This window comes from Schistocerca gregaria, chromosome 5 (assembly GCF_023897955.1).
Source record: "Schistocerca gregaria isolate iqSchGreg1 chromosome 5, iqSchGreg1.2, whole genome shotgun sequence".
NCBI classification, from domain to species: Eukaryota; Metazoa; Arthropoda; class Insecta; order Orthoptera; family Acrididae; genus Schistocerca; species Schistocerca gregaria.
Genome location: NC_064924.1, coordinates 641,601,227 through 641,621,030, shown reverse-complemented (window position 1 = coordinate 641,621,030; position 19,804 = coordinate 641,601,227). Strand labels below are relative to the sequence as shown.

The following is a 19,804-nucleotide window of genomic DNA, read 5'->3' as shown; positions in this document are numbered from 1 at the left end:
TTGTATCACCAATTGGCAGGATACCATCATTTCATGAGGTCCTTGGAACATGTGTACGTTATCTGTTTGTATATACGTCTCTGTGACTTCCTTGTTCACTTGCGCGTGAGCTCACTCGCGTTTCAGTGTCGTGTTTGGCTACGTGGTGTGTGGTGTCAACGAAGGCGCACGGGCGACTTACGACGATAGAGGAGAGAGCCATGTGGTTAGATGTTGAACACCATAGGCGACACCATTTTATAGTTTTTTTATATTTCGACGACTATGTGGAGACGCACCTTGGAAGACACGGCTGCAACAATGGAAGTAGCCACGATGTTTTAATTTTATTATCAATTTTATTGTGCCTGGTGCATGTTCCATTTTAGAGAGTTTTAACACGTTCTTTTACTTTTTATTATTCTGATGATGGAAGCTTGACTTCCGAAACGCGTCAATCTTAGTGTTTTACACTGTAAACAAGTGGTTGAGCCGATACATTTTTTAACATTGACATTGACAACCACGACCTCTCATCCAGTATGCGTAAAATCAAAACTACTTGTCTTGGGTGTGATAGCTGAAGTCTAGTATTTGCACAGGCTGTAGGTAACCTTTCACTCTAGGCTTTTTACCCTCAATAACGTCACAGCTCCAGTGGACACCGTTGCGGGCAGATGAGGCATGCCCTCCTGGAACTCTGGACTGGTGGTCGCGCTCGCAGCACCGCGGCAGAGCGTCCGCCACTGCCTCCGGCTGCCTCCATGGGAACAGAGCGCTGGCCCGCTGCCACCGCCCCCGCCGCCGCCCCCGCCGCCCTCGCAATTACGGCCGCTGTCCCACACACTGCCGTCATTATTCGCTGTCACGCCGGCCGTCGCCAATACCAATCAGCTGCTCGCCTCACAGGCTGCACGCTCCCCAGCAGGCTTGTAAGGTCACACCCGGTCGTTCCTCAGCCTAGCGTGTCTCCGATGTTCTGTATGTTCGTCGAGACGACCGTGAGACGTAAATTACTGAACATTCTTCCCTCTGCTAATTTTAACGCGCTTGTACACGGTAATTATGGGTGGTCACCAAGATGACGGTGACCATCACAGAAGCTTGGATTGAAGGACTCTAGGAGCGAAGAGGTACATTTCTGGGAGGTAGCTGGCGATTAAGACCAGCCAGGTAATGGTAACCTAACACATCTTTAGCGTTTCCTGAGAAATCGCTGTTTTCATTCAGCTTTATTCTAGCTGTTACTTCTTAATTACTCCTTTTTCTCTCGATTCTCCATATTCTGGCGCTTCCTGGTAAATAATCCACTTCCACAGCGATTAGTTCAAAAATGGTTCAAATGGGTCTGAGCATTGTGGGACTTAACATCTGAGGCCATCAGTCCCCAAGAACTTCGAACTACTTACACCTAACAAACCTAAGACATCACACACATCCATACCCGAGGCAGGATTCGAACCTGCGACCGTAGCGGTCGCGTGGTCACTCAGGCCGGCCACAGCGATTAGTATTTTTTGCGGTTAGCATTTAAAATATATAGTTATGATCCATACCGTAGGACAAGTTCATCAGTTAGTGTACTCTTTCCTTACTGTTATTAGAAATCTTGTCCCACCAAGAAGAATTCATACACACTATTACTTTTCTGCTTTGCTGTATTCTGTATTTTTACTCCTATTTCATACAGTCCACCACTATCAATGTCCACCCCTAGATATTTCAATTTTCTACCTGTCTCACAAGTGCTCCGTCTTTATCTGCATCTCCGTCAATAGTATGTCCATAGATTTGTTTAACTACCGCAGAATATCGTAATCAAGCACAGATTACATTAGTTTTCTTAGTAGGTTTGGTCAGTTAAGTCAGTAACCGCGCTACCTGTATGTTAGAGTTGTTGCATACCTACCGGGTGTTACCTCATTTCGAGCGCTTTGTTTGATTATGTTTTCAGTGTCTTACAAAATTGACCTGAAAGCAGGGAGCAGAGTACTGCCAGAAACTGAGTGTGGATATACAAATGGCCGCCTAACCTACGCAAGATTTTTGTTCTACATAGTTATCCTCTTGTCTTATTTGGAAACTAATCAATGTGTACAGCAAAAGTGAAATTATCATTATTTAATTCAGGTTTTATTCGGAAATTGGTGATCCGCAACGTGAAACAGAGGGATATTTCAGTAAAAAAAATCATATAGCGTTAGAAAAGAGCTGAAATTTTAAAAATGCAAAGCAGAAAAATATCGAACATCGCTTTGATACTTCGTCGAGCTTCTATAAAACATATTCCTGTTACTGGTGATCAATTTTCGCACTTATCAATTATAACAGGAAACTCTTCCCTTTGATCAGGCACTTAAATGTGATTTGCAGAGTATCCATGTAGATGTACATCATGATGAACGTAATATCAGTACAAAATAACAATAATTATATACCTTGTGGTTTTTACATGTAAACTGTACTTGTTTTTAGAACGAGATTTTCACTCTGCAGCGGAGTGTGCGCTGATATGAAACTTCCTGCCACATTAAAACTGTGTGCTCCACGTATAGACTCGAACTCGGGACCTTTGCCTTTCGCGGGCAAGTGCTCTACCATCTGAGCTACCGAAGCACGACTCACACCCGGTACTCACGGCTTTACTTCTGCCAGTACCTCGCCTCCTACCTTCCAAACTTTACAGAAGCTCTCCTGCGAACCTTGCAGAACTAGCACTCCTGAAAGAAAGGATATTGCGGAGACATGGCTCAGCCACAGCCTGGGGAATGTTTTTGTTCTGTACCGAAATTACCGAACCTTAATTTTGGCAGAGAGCAGCTCTTAGTTTTTCAAACCTAGTGTCATTATTCATACCAGATGATCGGTTTTTTCTTGACTGATCTGTAAGCCCATTTGTCATTTTAGCGATATGAACGTTGTATCACTGTCCCGCACTGTCATTTAGTGAAGAAAGTACGAGCTTACCGAGTATTGGAGCAGATTTGAAACTGAATTCAAGACTGCATTGCAGACAGAACTCAACAAGTCGCTTTTAACGGAACAAACTCGACAGATGTGAAGGTAACTTCTGGTGTACGCCAAGGAAGTGTGATAGGACCGTTACTGTTTACAATATATAGCAGGAAGCGTCAGATGCTCTCTAAGGCTGTTCACAGATTATGCGGTTGTCCATAACAAAGTCGCAATGCCCGACGATAGTAACGATTGGCAGAATGACCTCCAGCAAATTGATGAATGGTGCAGGCTCTGGCAGTTGACCCTTAACGAAAATAAATTTAACCTATTGCGCATACATAGGAAAATAAATCCGCTACTGTGCAGCTACAGTATCGATGACAAACTGCAAGAAACTGTATTTGCCGAAAAATATCTAGCAGTAACTATCCGAAGCGACCTTAAGTGGAATGGCCATAAACAACAAATAGTGGGAAAAGCAGATGTCAGGAAGAATCTTAAAGAAATGTAACTCATCCACGAAGGAAGTGGCTTATAAGACGAAACTCCATCAGCAGACGTTACAAGAGAGGCATTGTGTATCGCTATTGAAATTTAAGAGGGAGTACTTTCCGGGAAGAGTCGACAACGTATCACTTTCCCCTACACACGTCTCGCGTAATGACCATAAGGAGAAAATTCGAGAGGTTAGAGCCAACACAGAGGCTTACCGACAACCATTCTTCCCACGCGCTTAAGAGGGCTCAGTTAGTGGTACAAAAAGTGCCCTCCGCCATACACCAACAGGTGGCTTGCGGAGTACGAAATAGTTGTAGATGTAGGTGTATTGATCTTGTGCTAGAATGGCTTAACCAACAGCAAAACTTTTAATATTCTACGAAATGAGACTCAACGCCTGGTGCGAGAGGAAGACAGCAGCCGGAACGTGTGGAGGCTGGAGAATCCACGGCTGAAGCGAGCGAGATCCGGGAGCGGCAGCGGCTGATTGGCTGTATTGGACGCATCAAGGGTGTGGGAGCGGCCCGGCAGGCTCAGGCTCCAGACTCCAGCCTCCAGCCGCGCCTCATTCTGCCCGGGCTAAACGCGAGGAATGCTGCACGCTGTACTAACCGCTCTCTCTCTCTCTCTCTCTCTCCCTCCCTCTCTCCCGGCGAAGTTCGTACTTTGTGTGTGTGTGTGTGTGTGTGTCTCAACAGCTGGTAATACGAATTGAGGCACACGTCTTAACGAAATGTTGGTGGTCTTAGCTAAGCTAACACGAAACGGCGTTTTCCGAGATAGCTTCGATCCACCTGTTGGATCACGACAACAGGTTCGAAGAGGAAGATTTTATGGCCATGTTCAGACTATCATCCCAGAAAAACACGGTTTCCCAAGTTGAATCTCAGCTACATCACCCACCACATCCATCATTACGAAGCGACTACTGTACCCCAAGCCATCTGCATAGGCTGAATGCAAAGGGCCATCCGTACTGCCTCTAGGAAGCTTCCCATATCATCGTTGTAGCATGCAGCAAAGAACAAGAACCTATTATAAAAAGAATTTCATAAACAAAGAATTACCTCACTTCTGTGTATGTTTTGGAAACAATAATACCATTCACAAAACTTTAACTGCCCATTTCATTAAGGCAAACATTGTTCTGTAAGTTATAAATGGTCAGACAAAACTGAAGTATGAAACCGTGGATTGTGTGGGCAGGGGAATACCATTTTGGGAGAGACTGGCAGCACTACGAGTAGGTTGTTCGCCAGTTCAGTTCAGGGCACAATGAAAAATAATCGAAGCAGCGGAGATGAATGCGATATTAGGTAAAGAGGAAACTGCTCCGCTGCTGCCGGCCTATGGCAGTTGTCGAACTGGAGAGGTATGGGATTTATTTTTGTCAATGAACTTCACGTAAGACATGTTTTAACACATCTCTCTAGTCTTGTACTTAATTGTTGGGTTTTCATACGCATTTTATCTTAACTAATTCAATAGCAGTCAAAAAAGGATGCCTGTATACTTTGCCGAACTGAGCGAATTAAAGAAACCGCTGACAGCACGCTTGTATTCCCAGCGTTCTCTGCAGATATTTTGAAAACTGGCTTTCACGCAAAAATGAATGTATTAATAAAAATTAAAAATCCTTGTTATTATTCCGTATTCGTCTGAAATTTGCGGGTGGAAAACGTTGTCGAAACGTCGTTCAGGACGACGCTGTACTTGCTTCGTAACCGTCCTGAAAACATCACTTAAGCTGAATTTGCGTTCTATAGATTTTCGTTCTGTATATTAATCTATAAATAAGCTTTCCGGACTTTTATACGTATTTACTACTACTTTCTTGATATACAAATTTATTACTATCTTCTTAGTATACAACGTCGTTTAAGTGCCATGCGCATTTAGCTTCTTATATCTTTACAGTATCCTCTATTATTATTTTGTGTAATTCTTCCTTCTCATTTGTGCAGCGATGGAACGGTATTTAGTTATGCAGTGCAGCCACATCGCCGTGCACAAGACGAAACAGGACCGCCCAAAATAATGAGCTGCTGTAAAAACGAAAGAATTAATCAAAAAGCATCTTTTTAGTATCAGAAATGGACCTTATATATTGAAATGAAAGTGGAAATCAGGTTAGCGCCTATGAAGGGACACAAGATACATAAAACCCTGATTTCAACTTGTGTTTTGTCATCGCAGGAGCCGAGACGAGATTTCCACATCAATCAGCATTCGCCCAGATTATTTGCAGATAACTGAATGAAATGATTCTCAACTTTGGAAAGGTCTACTATGCACATCGAGCACGATCGACCTTCGCCTTCTTTTTACAACGACATGGTAGTTTTGATCGAACTGAGATGAGATGAACTCGTATTATGAAACAGAAAATTCGAAAACTACAGCAAAAATGCAGCGCAACGATAAATGAATGTATACAAAGCCGCGTATGTTCCGAATCTTGAGTTGTTATAGGAAAGAGAGAATTTTTGCCGTTATCGAATCTCTTGTCCACAGCAGCGTAATTACTAGCTGTACTCGTGTTCAGATTTTAGACGGACTGGCATTGTGCACAATCACTGAGTGAGATTGGCATTGCCCTCGGTTAATTTTGAAAAATATACGAGTACTTTGGGTGATAACGATAGGGGCGGATGCGAATCAACAGCAGGGCTAAAAGTGGTCTAAAAATTGGGTAAAGACTGCTACGAAGTGTGCAATTCACCAAGTAAGAAAAATTCATCACAAACTTAGTTTAGTATATATTGCTCTCAAAGGAAACAGCGGAGAAGATACTATGGCTGATGAAATGGTTCTGTTTTGTGGAACATCCGACGCGTCTGTTTGTGCCACGTCAGTAGTTTTCCGAAAGCGCACCTTGGGATGTCGTTTTAATGACGGGTCCGGCAGGTGCCACCGGCTGCTCTTATCTTGTCTGCACCCATCTCTAACGACTTCGAGGAATGGAATCCGAAAACGACTTCTGTCTGTCGGCCGGAAACAGTAGCGATGTGGGCTGCGATAGCGGGGGCCGAACACAAAAGCGGTGTTACGCTGACTGCAGCGAAGCAGACAAGAATAGTGCTCTCACGGGTATAGTTCGTGATGCAGGGCAGGGACTAGGGATACTCGTTTCGAAAGCAGTCACACATTTTTTTGGCAGTTATAATAATCTGAATTACAGTACCATCAGTTGTTCTAGCGCAGTCGAGACTCATGAGAGACGCGTACATTATCAGACACCAACGGGGCAATAACAGTAGCCACGGCAATGGTAGGAATAGACTCAACACCATATGTAAGAGTTAATCAAGACCACGGTTAGAGAAACAAAGGAAGCGAGTACAGGAGAATGTGAAGACAATCCCACGCAGACAGAGGCAAGAAGGAAGGAAGGAAGGAAGATTAGGTTTATCGTCCCGTCGATATAGAGATCATTAGATACGGAGCAAAAGCTCTGATTGTGTCAGGGGTGGGGAAGGAAATCGACCGTGACCTTTCAAAGAAAACAATCCTGGCATTTCCCTGGAGCGATTTAGGGAAATCACGGAAAACCTAAATCTGGGTGCTCGGACGCGAGTTTGAATCGTCGTCCTCACGAATGCGAGTCCAGTGTGCTAACCACTGCGCCACCTCTCTGTGGATATGGAAGTACAGAAGGGCAAGCGGAAATGGAAACGTAGAAAGAAGAACTGAGAATCAGGCAGAAATGCTGCCTGTACTGTTGGGAGCAAGAAATCGCCTTAGACAGTCAGAAAATCGTTTAGTGTGCTATTGATCTGGATGGAACGAAGGTGACAAGAGATATTTTTGCTGGTGAATTTTGGTTCTACGTCTTGGCTGTCTTCTGTTTCCACACTGTACCCTGAAAAATTGGGGATCTTATTAGAAGATCAAGGCACTAGAGATGCAGTTCTGACGCGACTCTCCCTAATGGCTTAAAACACGTCCAGACACCTTCACAAGATCTGTCAACCTATGGATATTGTTCGACGTTGTAGAGTGGCACAAGATGTCTGAAATCCTCGGAAAAATAGTTGCATACTGAAGTGAAAACGCGGGTAGTAAACAAAATGCAAAAGAACCAAATGCATACAGAAGTGGAACACCAAGACGTAAGGGCTAAGATTAAAACGTACTTTGAACTGTCTACTGAGAGCAATGTATGCTTTGAGAATAAATTAAAAACATTTCAATGTATTGAAGATCAACAGAAATGAGATTAGCGATAAACTTACCACAATTGACGACCACATTAGCAGACACATTCAAGGGATCTCCTACTTTGGAAGCAAAATAATGCGAAGCGTAAGACGTACAGAACAAGGGCGTAAGTAGGCAAGGAGCAATGCTTACTACGGTGGTCTACTAGCATCGTAGATAGATATTAACTTGAGAAATTTCTGAGAAAGTACGTCCTGAGCACAAGCATTGTACCAACTGGTGGAAAATCCCACAAGCAGAGACTCTAAGAGTTTGACATATGATATTACAGAAGGACGACGAAAATTAAATAGACTGATAACGTAAGAAATGGGAAGGCTATACGCGGAATCGGCAAGGAAACGCTGACTAGAAAAAGTGCAATGATAACGAGACCTGTCTCTTCAAACACCAGTGAATAACTTCCATGGTATTAGAGGCAGGCGCGGAGTAATAACCTGGTGAGAAGACAGACACTGCAACATATTCAACAAATAAAGAGAACGTTGGGTTAAGTGTTGCTCTGAAATGAAGTACAGGGAGGCTGCCCGTATCAAACCATTAAGAACAGTGACGAAAGTTTTACATCATACAGCTCGCTATTTCTGGTACCCGCGGAAGGCAAAGGTCCCGCGTTCGAGTCTCGGTGGGGCACACAGTTTTAATCTGCCAGGAAGTTTCATATCAGCGCACACTCCGCTGCAGAGTGAAAATCTGGAATCGCAAAAAAAACAGCCGACTGAATATAGAGGTACAAAATTTGAGAGTTACTATGCTCCTATGTCCATATATATAGTTAAAGGCTACCCAGCCATGGACCTTCGTCTGTGCGAATGAGCACAGGTTGCCCGAACTCTTAGGGGAATCGTCAACTTACTGTGCGCGAGTAATGAGTGGAAGGGCAAATATCTATTAGGTGCATTCCGTATGTCGATTGTGGATAGTTGGGAATGTGGGTGTCACGGGAAGCGTGCAAGGGTCAAGTCCCTGCAGTCGCGCTGTTCATCTGTGTCCTCGGTGGGTCAGATGGACACGAGTAGCCGACACGGTACCTCAGCGTGTTCGGTCAGAGAGCCGGTTGGCCTCTGTAATAAAAAACTGAGTGGAAGGATCAGCCACCGAACAGGATGTCTTGCGACGTCCGCAATGACCAAACACAACGACCAATAACGAACAAAACGCAAAAAATGGATAGAGCGCCTGCCATGTACGCAGGAGATCCTGGAATCGAGTCCCGGTCGGGTCACAGATTTTCAACTGTCCCCACCGACGTATAACAACAACAACAACAACACTTGTCGGCAGCTGAGGGTTTCAGTTAATTATTCAAAATATGAGAGTGTTTTGTAATCACAGTCACTGATTTTGTACGAAAGCGTTTGCCACTAAATGAGAGAATGGGTGTAGCAGTTTACAAATTAGGTAGTTAGTTACCTATCTACACACGATATAGGGTGGCTGGTATACAGTTCCTTTCGCTAATTCATCATTTATGAATGATTTCTTCTGATAGAGATAGTGTGTGCTTCTCGTGAGTTAAATAGAGGAAATAAATAATCTGCTGGTCAACTCAAAGGTTTTGTTCCATCATTTCACAGGAAAACTTACTCATCAAAATATTAAAAATGAAGAAGACTGAAAATTGATCTAGCTCTTAGATAGATAGATAGATAGATAGAGAGAGAGAGAGAGAGAGAGAGAGAGAGAGAGAGAGAGAGAATAGATTGTTGTTGTGGTCTTCAGTCCTGAGACTGGTTTGATGCAGCTCTCCATGCTACTCTATCCTGTACAAGCTTCTTTATCTCCCAGTACCTACTGCAACCTACATCCTTCTGAATCTGCTTAGTGTATTCATCTCTTTGTCTCCACGCTGCCCTCCAATACTAAATTGGTGCTCCCTTGATGCCTCAGAAAATGTCCTACCAACCGATCCCTTCTTCTGGTCAAGTTGTGCCACAAACTCCTCTTCTCTCCTATTCTATTCAATACCTCCTCATTAGTTACGTGATGTACCCATTTAATCTTCAGCATTCTTCTGTAGCACCACATTTCGAAAGCTTCTATTCTCTTCTTGTCCAAACTATTTATCGTCCATGTTTCACTTCCATGCATGGCTACACTCCATTCAAATACTTTCAGAAACGACTTCCTGACACTTAAATCTATACTCGATGATAACAAATTCCCCTTCTTCAGAAACGCTTTCCTTGCCATTGCCAGTCTACATTTTATATCCTCTCTACTTCGACCATCATCGGGTATATTGCTCCCCAAATAGCAAAACTCCTTTACTACTTTAAGTGTCTCATTTACGGGATCTGAAATCTGCCACATAAATCAGCATCTCCAGAACAGATGTTGAAGACTTTTCGCGGCTTATCAGATGCGCTATTCGAAAACTGTTTGCCTGAAAACCAGACTGAGCAGTCCACGTAAAGATACTACACGCGTAATGTAACTGCGACGTTGACAGTGAACGGGCTGATGCCACCGAGGAGCTGACCGAGTAGGCCGCGAGCACCAGTGTGGCCGTTATGCTACCTTGCGGTACGCCCCGCCACTACTTGCTCACGCTCAGAGTCCCCGTAATTCACACGGCGGAGCTATTCGGCGATTACACATCGTGCTGGCTACAGAACACGCGTATATACAGAAGGCGACGAGCCCTGCACTGCTCAAGACAATGCGGACCCGGGGCGGAATCGGCCAGGTTTAGAATGGGACGGGACGACAAAAACATTCCTGGCGGAAGCGCGCAGCTGCCTCCGCGCAGCGACAAACAAAAAGGACGAGGAGGAAACGGTCGGAAGGAAAGAAGGGAGGGGGAGGGAAGGCAGGGGAAGGGAAGGGAGCTTAAGAAGGGGCGGGCGGCAGCCTTGTGGAAGAGCAGAGCTCGGGCTGGCCGCATTCGACGCGCCTCCGCTTCGCTGCCAGCTTGCTTCCCGGCTCACCGGTCAGACGCGCTGCGCGGCCCGGCTCAGCTTTTTTGCCAGCAGGGGGATACGCGGCAGACCGTGGATGGGCACCGCGTAAGAACCCACACAGTCCACTGTCCAACTGCTTCTTCTACCTCTCTACCTCTCTCTCTCTCTCTCTCTCTCTCGTTCTGAAGCCGCAGTTGCGGGATGCCCGAGGTAGACGGCCAGCTATCGAACCCCGGAGAAACAAGTCTCGTAATAGTTTCACTCTCACTCGTCCTGCACCGCAATCTAGCTCAGTCACTGTGACTATGTACTCATGGTTGCCAGGTCCAAAAATAGAAAAAAAACCGGACTCCGCGTTATATTTAGCCGGACCTTTTGCCCTAAATGCCGGAGTACCCATTTAGAGAGGTCAGTTGGATACTTTCAGTCTATTTATAATAAATTATAGCCAATTTTTTCCAAGCTCAAATGTGCTTCAAAACCACAAAAACAGTCTGTTAACAGCCTTATTGTTGTAATGATCAATTAAAAATATTGTGTTTGTTTCTGCAATATTTATTGTTTGTATCTGGCGCACTCTCCTTTTGCTTATACTGTGCTGACATCTGGAACTACCACAGTGAACCTCCTGGTAAAGAGACAGTTGTTATTATTATTGTTGTTGTTGTGTGGATATGGCTGTCTGCGTTACGAGACATTTTGTACCCGTTTAGCAAGGAAACTTGTCATTATCCTCGTACGGTGAAAGTGAGTTGTCCTACTGCAACTCCTTCAACACTTCCAATTTCACAACTATGATAGCTACTAACTGCCCATTCTTGTTCTCAATTGCTTAGTCTTTCTCGTTAGACTATCTTCTGTCAGAATAAAGTAATGCTTCTTCTTTAAACAAAATAAGTATCCGTTCTTCTAGCGAAGGCACAGCTTAGAGCACTTTGCTTCGCATGTTCTGTGAGCGTGGAGTGGCTGAGACACCGTGTGTTAGGCTCAGATGTAAGACAAAACATAACCATTACATGCTCGGTATATCTATATACCCTCACGGTTTGTCCCTTTATTCGTCCTTATACTTATTCCTCGCTTGGTAAGGGCTTTAATTGTGGGTTCTCTAATTCGCCACTAAGAAGCCTAACAAAATCCGCACAGGGCGGAGTTCTGTATACTAACATTTGGCGAGGCACGACCGTAGAAAGCTGGACACGTCCGGCTAAAGCCGCGCACGCAAGTGTAGTTAATAACAGCCCATTCTCTTTCAGACAGAACCGGGCAAATATGTAACTCCAAACAGCGACCGCTGTGCGAAGGCAACATTTTAATACGTACAGATATTGCTTTGCCTACAACTAGAGGTCAGTGCAGATGTAGGTGTAGATGTAACAGCAGAATGAAGTAATTTATGTTAGTCTTGGACAAAGGAGAAAATTGGAGGTGATGAAGCATACCACCCATTAGATGGTGCATTTTATGTTATTCTTCTGTCGCAGGTAACGTTCAGTTACACCCGAATACTTCGTGTACTCGCATTTTAAAACTTTTAGATGACTGATAGCACGAGAAAAACATGGCTAACTGAAGTTACAAAGCCATACTGGAAGCTTTTAGTACTGTGAACCGTCTGACACAGTTGCAAAGCGGCGAAGGGCGAGATAGTTCTCATATCTCACAATAAACGCCCCTGGGTGGGTAGTAGCCCAAAATTCCCCCCCCCCCCTCGGAAACATTTATCCCTCTAATTTCCCCCAGGCAACTTAATTCCCCCCAAATTTAGGAGGAAAACCCCAACTTGGTAACACTTCCTTGTAGAAAGAACAACGCAAATCACTTCTTGTCGCTTGCAACGCCTATCGACTACTCCTTGTCCACAGTAACTTTACGATTGCGCTGGTGCTACCAGAAGCGCAGGAAATTGGCACTGGTTGAAAGATATTCATTCGTCTCCGAACGCTGCCAACGATAAGTTCCTCACTTCTTTGTAGGTAGGAAGCGCGAGCACCTACTGCGGCCGCCGACAGCCGCCGCACCAACCTTCTAAGTTATCATAGGCAAGTAGCAGCCATACACTGTCATCCAGCAGTCGCGGTGTTTGCGTAGGTGGGGTCCAGCGCAGAGCGAGCGAGCGTGCGAAGTGGGGGAGTGTGGTGGGCTTACCTTGGTGGTGGCGGTGGCGCGGGAGCCGTTGAGGACGGGCTTGTTGGTGACCTGGACGGCGAGGTGGGTGTTGTCGATGAGCGGCCAGGCGCCCTCGACGCGGCACGTCTGGTACTGGCCCGAGAAGGTCTTGAGGTGCGGGTCGCCGAACAGGCCGCAGTGCACGTGCTCTGCCGGCCCGCCGTAGTCGCACTGCGCGTCCACCGGCGGCGGCGCCGCCGGCGCCTCCGGGGGCTCCGCCAGCCCGGCATCTGCCAAGCACACACCACACAGCTGCCTTACCATAACGCCACACCACACCTGACACGTTTCCAGTCAGCTACCTTCCGTCCACACCATCACGCCAACCAGAATGCCAGTGCAGTCGATCTTCAGCCCAACGACTGCATTAATGCATCTCTGCATAACTACAAGGGGAGAGGGGGTCTCGAAAACTTTCTAGACCAATAAATCAAGATTGACAAATTTCATAATAACTATTTCTTTTTCATTACAATACCAGTGCGAACTAATAAACTTGCTGGAACGGTCAGATAACTTCTGTAAACATGGCGGATGAAATAACAGTTCGCACTCTTAGACCCGTAGAGTTTTCAGTGTCGCAACGGCTTTGTGCACCTGTGCGTTGTCCGCATGCAAAAGAACTCCGCGCTCCCATTTTTCGCGCCTTTTTTTCTTTCTATCTTCTCTCAAGTTGCGCACGAGAGTGCAATAATATGACGCATTGACAGTTACGCCCTCTTGCGTGTAATCCACCATAATAACCTCTTCTGCATCCCTGAAGGGCGATACCATCAGCTTACCAGCTGATTTTTGCACCCGGAAGTTTTTTTGGAGGAGGGGATGCAGGATGTTTCCATTGTTGTGACTATTGTTTTGTCTCAGGATCAAAGTGGTCAGCACATGTTTCGTCCATTGTCACATACTCCGCAAGAAAGTCGTCTTCATTCGCTTCAAACTGGTGGACGACTTCTGAACGCTGTCTCTGATCTGCATTCAAGTCTTTCGGGACCTACCAAAATGAAACTTTCCACATTCCCAAGATGCACACAACGATGTGGTGAGCATACTTGAGGTATCTTGCAAAATGTGGTTTCAATGTGCTGCAGACCTTTTCGACGATCTTGCAAAATCGTATCGTGAATTGCAGTCACTGTTTCATCAGTGGCAACGCTGACACGCCTTCCACTCTTTGGCGCGGGTAATGGTCTAGGGCAGGGGCGGACAAACGTTGCAAGCGGCTCATGAGCACACAGCGCTGCACGTGTGCTGCTCGCGTGCAATCGTCGAATGGCGCAATGGCGGCAGCCGGCAGGTTGCGGCAATGTACTGTCAGGGTAAACTGCTGACGTTGATGCGAAACGACCACTACGTAGTGAACATTTTATTTCAAGAACCGGAAAATGCAGAGTGAAACAAGGAAACGGAGAAGTGGAGGTTTGCTATCTTTTAAAAAGTAATGGGACAATCATTTTTTCTTTGTGCAAAAACGTGAAAATTAGAAATGTTTATTATGTGGTAGTATTCTCGCTGGTCAGCGGAAGTTTAATATTGAAAGCCATTATAATAAATTTCAGTATGTTCCCGTACTTAGTGCAATAAAAGAGGAATTTCTCAAGTGATTTGGGGATATATCATACTTATCCCAAAGTTTTGAATAGTTCTCGAGACAATATGCTGTTTCTGTAGTAGCAAATGGAATTAATAGATCTACACTGTAGATTTTACAGCGTAGTTCTCGTATGAGAGGCAAGTTCCTATTGGCAAGACGTGTAATAGATTTTTATCACAACTTTCCACAGCTAGAGTTTCCTCGTCTCCATCGTGAAGCCGCGAAGATAATATCTTTGGCTCGAGACATACGTTTGTGACAGATTTTTTTCCGTTATGAAAATTAATAAGTCTCGGTTAAGAGCAAACATCAGTAATGAAAATTTACGTAACTGTTTGCGTTTGTATGTAGAAATTTTGTTCCAGACATTAAACGTATTGTAAAGTCCACTTGTGATAATTAAATACAATTTATCGTAGGTAATTGGTACTCTTTCAAACCATGATTTCTTTCAAGCACTCGTACTAACCTTATTCCTTCACTCAATAGAGCAGGCCAGGAAAAGCAACGCATTGCAGAGGAAGTAGCGGAGAGACGGTATGGTGGGGAGGGGAGAGATGCGGGTGGCCAGCTTGCCCCTGTGTGCACGCAGAACACCTGTTTACTGCACACGTGCAAGTGCACCGCACACGTGCAGCATTCGTGCCCGCCCCTGGTCTAGGGCGAGAGTACGGAACTTTGCTTTTTCCGTTTCTTTACGATTCACCTTTCCCCCCCGAGAGAGAGTTTAGAAACAGCCGCTGGCCGGCGACGTACCTTCGTCGGGACTGTCATCGTCGTCGTCGTCGAGCAGGCCGGGCGGCGGCGGCGTGGGCGGCGGCGGGCGTCGCGTGGCGGCGTGGTGCGTGGCGGCGGCGCAGCCGTGCACCACCATGCGCCGTCGCACGATGGTGAGCGCGCTGTGGTAGCCCAGGTTGCCGTGGCAGGCGGGCGCTCGCCCGTGCACGCACTCGCGGTAACGCTGCAGCACGGCGCACAGCCGCGCCTGCGCAGAGCCGCCGCCGCCGCCGGGCGCCGCCGACAGCGCCTCGCCGTACTTCTGCGAGCACTCGTCCACCGTGCACGCCTCGCTGCCCACTGCAACACCGAGGAGCATAGCGCGCCGTTACCATCTCACACCCGTGTAACAGGGCTGCAGTGCAAAGGTTGGAAAGTATTGGTGCAAATACGGAGCCCTGAGGTTGAATGGGTTCCCTCAGGGCTCTGTATTCGCACCAATACTTTTCGACCAGTATGCGTACTGCACATATTCCTATTATTAATGTACAGCGAACTATGAATCTGGGACATCAGGCACACTCCATATTTCTAGATTTCCGGAAAGCATTTGTCACAGTTCCCTCCACTGCAGAATACTACTGAAGGTACGAGCGCCCGCATCTCGTGGTCGTGCGGTAGCGTTCTCGATTCCCAACCCCGGGTTTCCGGGTTCGATTCCCGGCGGGGTCAGGGATTTTCTCTGCCTCGTGATGGCTGGGTGTTGCGTGATGTCCTTAGGTTAGTTACGTTTAAGTAGTTCTAAGTTCTAGGGGACTGATGACCACAGATGTTAAGTCCCATAGTGCTCAGAGCCATTTGAACCATTTTTAAGGTACGAGCATATCAAACATTTACAGGTATTTGAGTGCCTCGAGCACTTATGTAATACAACCCAGTATGTTGTCGTCGACGGCGAGTGTTGCCAGGAGTTCCCAGGGAAGTATGACAGGAAACATTATTTTCTATATACACTACCGGCTATTAAAACTGCTGCACCAAGGAGAAACGGAGATGACAAACGGGTATTCATTGGACAAATATATTATACTAGAACTGACACGTGATTACATTTCCACGAAGTTTGGGTGCATACTTCCTGAGAAATCAGTACCCAGAACAACCACCTCTAGCCGTAATAACGGCCTTGATACACCTGGGCATTGAGTGCAACACAGCTTGGATGGCGTGTACAGGTACAGCTGCCCATGCAGCTTCAACACGATACCACAGTTCATCAAGAGTAGTGACTGGCGTATTGTGACGAGCCAGTTGCTCGCCCACCATTGACCAGACGTTTTCAATTGGTGAGAGATCTGGAGAATATGCTGGCCAGGGCAGCAGTCGAGCATCATCTGTATCCTGAAAGGCCCGTACAGGACCTGCAACATGCCATCGGAAATTATTCTGCTGAAATGTAGGGTTTCGCAGGGATCGAATGAAGGGTAGAGCCAGGGGTCGTAAAACATCTGAAATGTACCGTACACTGTTCAAAGTGCCGTCAATGCGAACAAGAGGTGACCGAGACGTGTAACCAATTGCACCCCATACCATCACGCCGGGTGATACGCCAGTATGGCGATGAGGAATATACGCTTCCAATGTGCGTTCACCGCGATGACGCCAAACACGGATGCGACCATAATGATGCTGTAAATAGAACCTGGATTCCTCCGAAAAAATGACGTTTTGCCGTATGTTCACCCAGGTTCGTCGTTGAGTGCACCATCGCAGGCTCTCCTGCCTGTGATGCAGCGTTAAGGGTAACCGCAGCCACGGTCTCCGAGTTGATAGTCCATGCTGCTGCAAACGTCGTGCAACTGTTTGTGCTGATGGTTGTTGTCTTGCAAACGTCCCCATCTGTTGACTCAGGGATCGAGACGTGGCTGCACGATCCGTTACAGCAGATAAGATGCCTGTCATCTTGATTGCTAGTGATACGAGGTCGTTGGGATTCAGCACGGCGTTCCGTATTACCCTCCTGAACCCACCGATTCTATATTCTAGTCATTGGATCTCGACCAACGCGAGCAGCAATGTCGCGATACGATAAACCGCAATCTCGATAGGCTACAATCCGACCTTTATCAAAGTCGGAAACGTGATGGTACGCATTTCTCCTCCTTACACCAGGCAACGCCCGTCAACTGCTGTTTGTGTATGAGAAATCGGTCGGAAACTTTCCTCATGCCAGCACGTTGTAGGTGTCGCCACCGGCGCCAACCTTGTGTGAATGCTGTAAAAAGCTAATCATTTGCATATCACAGCATCTTCCTCCTGTCGGTTAAATTTCGCGTCTGTAGCACGTCATCTTCGTGGTGTAGCTATGTGAATGGCCAGTAGAGTAGATAAATGAACTGGCGGACAGGGTGCGCAGCCATCTGCGGTTGTTTGCTGATCTGCAGTGTACGAAAGGTGTCTAAGATAGTGAGTGTAGGAGGATACAGATGACTGACTAAACATGTAGTTGGTGGGATCAGTGGCAGCTAGCTCTGAATGTAGAAGGTTAATGCGGACGAGTAGGAAAAACAAACCAGTAATATTTGGGTACAGCATTAACAGTGTCCTGCTAAACACAGCCACGTCGTTTAAATGTCCGAGTGTAACTTCGCAAAGCGATATGAAGTGGAACGAGGATGTAAGGATTGTAGTAGGGAAGTCGAATAGTCGACTTCGGTTTATTGGGAGAATTTATAGGAAAGTGGTGTTCATCGACGAAGGAGACTGCAAATATCGTGACCTATTTCTGAGGTCTGCCTGACTGTTTGGGGCCCGAATCAGGTCGCATTAAAGGAAGACATCGAAACAATTCTGAGGTGGCTTGTTAGATTTGTTATCGGTAGGTTCGAACAACACGCAAGCGTTACGGAGACGCTTCGGGAACTCAAACGGGAATTCCCGGAGGAAAGGCGATGTTCTTTTCGGGGATCACTGCAGAGAAAATTTAGAGATTCGGCTTTTGAAGCTGACTGCACAACAATTCTACAGCCGCCAACATACATTTCGTGTAATAAGATACGAGAAATTATGGCTCATACGGATTGACATAGTCAGTAGTTTTTCTTTCGCTCTACTTGAGAGTAGATACATGGATTGTCAGCAGAAAATTTTCTTACGAACATGAACCAGCCATAGATATACACACAAAAGTCCGTACTGTAAAGTTTAAGCATGTTCACAGACAATGTCGCCATGTTGTTCTGTCTTTAGTGGCGGCTCAAACCCAACCCTGACATGTAACCCAAATTACGTGCACTGACATAATGATAAGAGTATGTGTCGGGAATGTGAATGAGTATCACTTTATCACTACATACATCTGGTTATAAAAAGAAAAAAAATAAAGTTTTGTGCAGCGTGGTTCATTAAAGCTTGGGTGCCACGATGCTCAGTACTATGGCGCAGTATTGCACAGTGATACAGGCCAGAGGTTACAGCATATGAAGACCTGGAACGCAGACGTCAAACTTCACGAACGAGATGCAACATTCTTGGCCCAAGTAATAACATCCACAACATCTGATATCTCTAGACGTCACTTTCCCGATCTCCTCAGCCCCACCTTTCACAAGCTGCTGCACATCTAATCGACGCTAAACTTTTTCTTCATCAGTGTTTCATTAAGAGATTCTATCGTTAAAAACAATATCATCCAAAAATTGTATGGTACAACCTATGGAGTATCGTCATACAGTCTGTGTTTTCTGCACTGTGTACGCACACACACACACACACACACACACACACACACACAGAGAGAGAGAGAGAGAGAGAGAGAGAGAGAGAGAGAGAGACGCAGAAAAGCGCCGACGCACGGCTGAAGTAGACGGCGTCCGAAATTACAGAGGCGGGCCACGCCACGCCACGCCACATCACATTACGGACAATGAGCAGCGCTGTGGCATGCCCACGCGGTGCCGCTTATGCCACTCCTTACGTATGACGGCCGCCTGTTCTTTTTTTTTTACTGGCTGCAGCGGCTTATCTGCATGGTGAGGTGCCCGCACAGCTGTTAGTGTTTGCATTTGTTTTTAAACGTGGTAATTAGCCACCTCCACATCGCCGACATGTTTGGGTCCGTGGGCGACTTAGCGACGGCAGGTCTACGCCGAGGCGGTGGGATGTTGCTGTGGACGCATCACCTACTCGCGTATTTGCCCATTCTTTAAGACACTGCCAAGTGGCCGTCACAATGACAGTTTTAACGCCAGCGGTCTCAAGTAGAGGATTGTTCTCTTGCGTTTTACCTCGGACGTTGTCGTTCTTTTATTAGAGTACTGTAGAATCTAAAATAGTGTAGATTCTATTTTAGCCTGAACAACGCCTGTTTCCCAAATACCCAGTCTGTATCGCCACCTTCACGTATGTGTGAATGTGCTGCGTATCGTAGGATATGCCTTTTAAGTTATAACTTGTGTACTGAAGGCTGGAGCCTCTGTGTGAAAACCTGTTCCATTCACCTTTCGTGAAACCTCTTTCAAGAATTGCTACAACAACATTTATCCATTCAAAATCTGGATGATCAGGAATGTAAATGAATGTGTATGTCTATTTTTTATTATTAATTTTATATAGTGTGCAATTCATATTTTTAGCTTTATGTCTTTACATGTTGAACTAGAACTCCAAAGACAAATTTTCAGATACTATGAACCAAAACAAAGCAATAAATTCTAATAAATGTTTGGTCTAAAATGCTTTCCATATTTAGGGAGGCGATAGTATAGAC

The 19,804-nt window shown here is 45.9% G+C and overlaps 1 protein-coding gene across 1 annotated transcript in view; it reads right to left on the bottom strand.

The window, feature by feature from the left end:
* Nucleotides 1-19,804, bottom strand: part of LOC126273092 (repulsive guidance molecule B-like) — a 1,683,331-nt gene that overhangs the window by 35,327 nt on the left and 1,628,200 nt on the right. The window contains exons 5-6 of the mRNA XM_049976517.1: nucleotides 15,076-15,396; nucleotides 12,708-12,958 (exon numbers count right to left, since the gene is read on the bottom strand). Coding sequence (XP_049832474.1) covers nucleotides 12,708-12,958; nucleotides 15,076-15,396 — 572 coding nt within the window. The remainder of the gene's footprint in view (nucleotides 1-12,707; nucleotides 12,959-15,075; nucleotides 15,397-19,804) is intronic.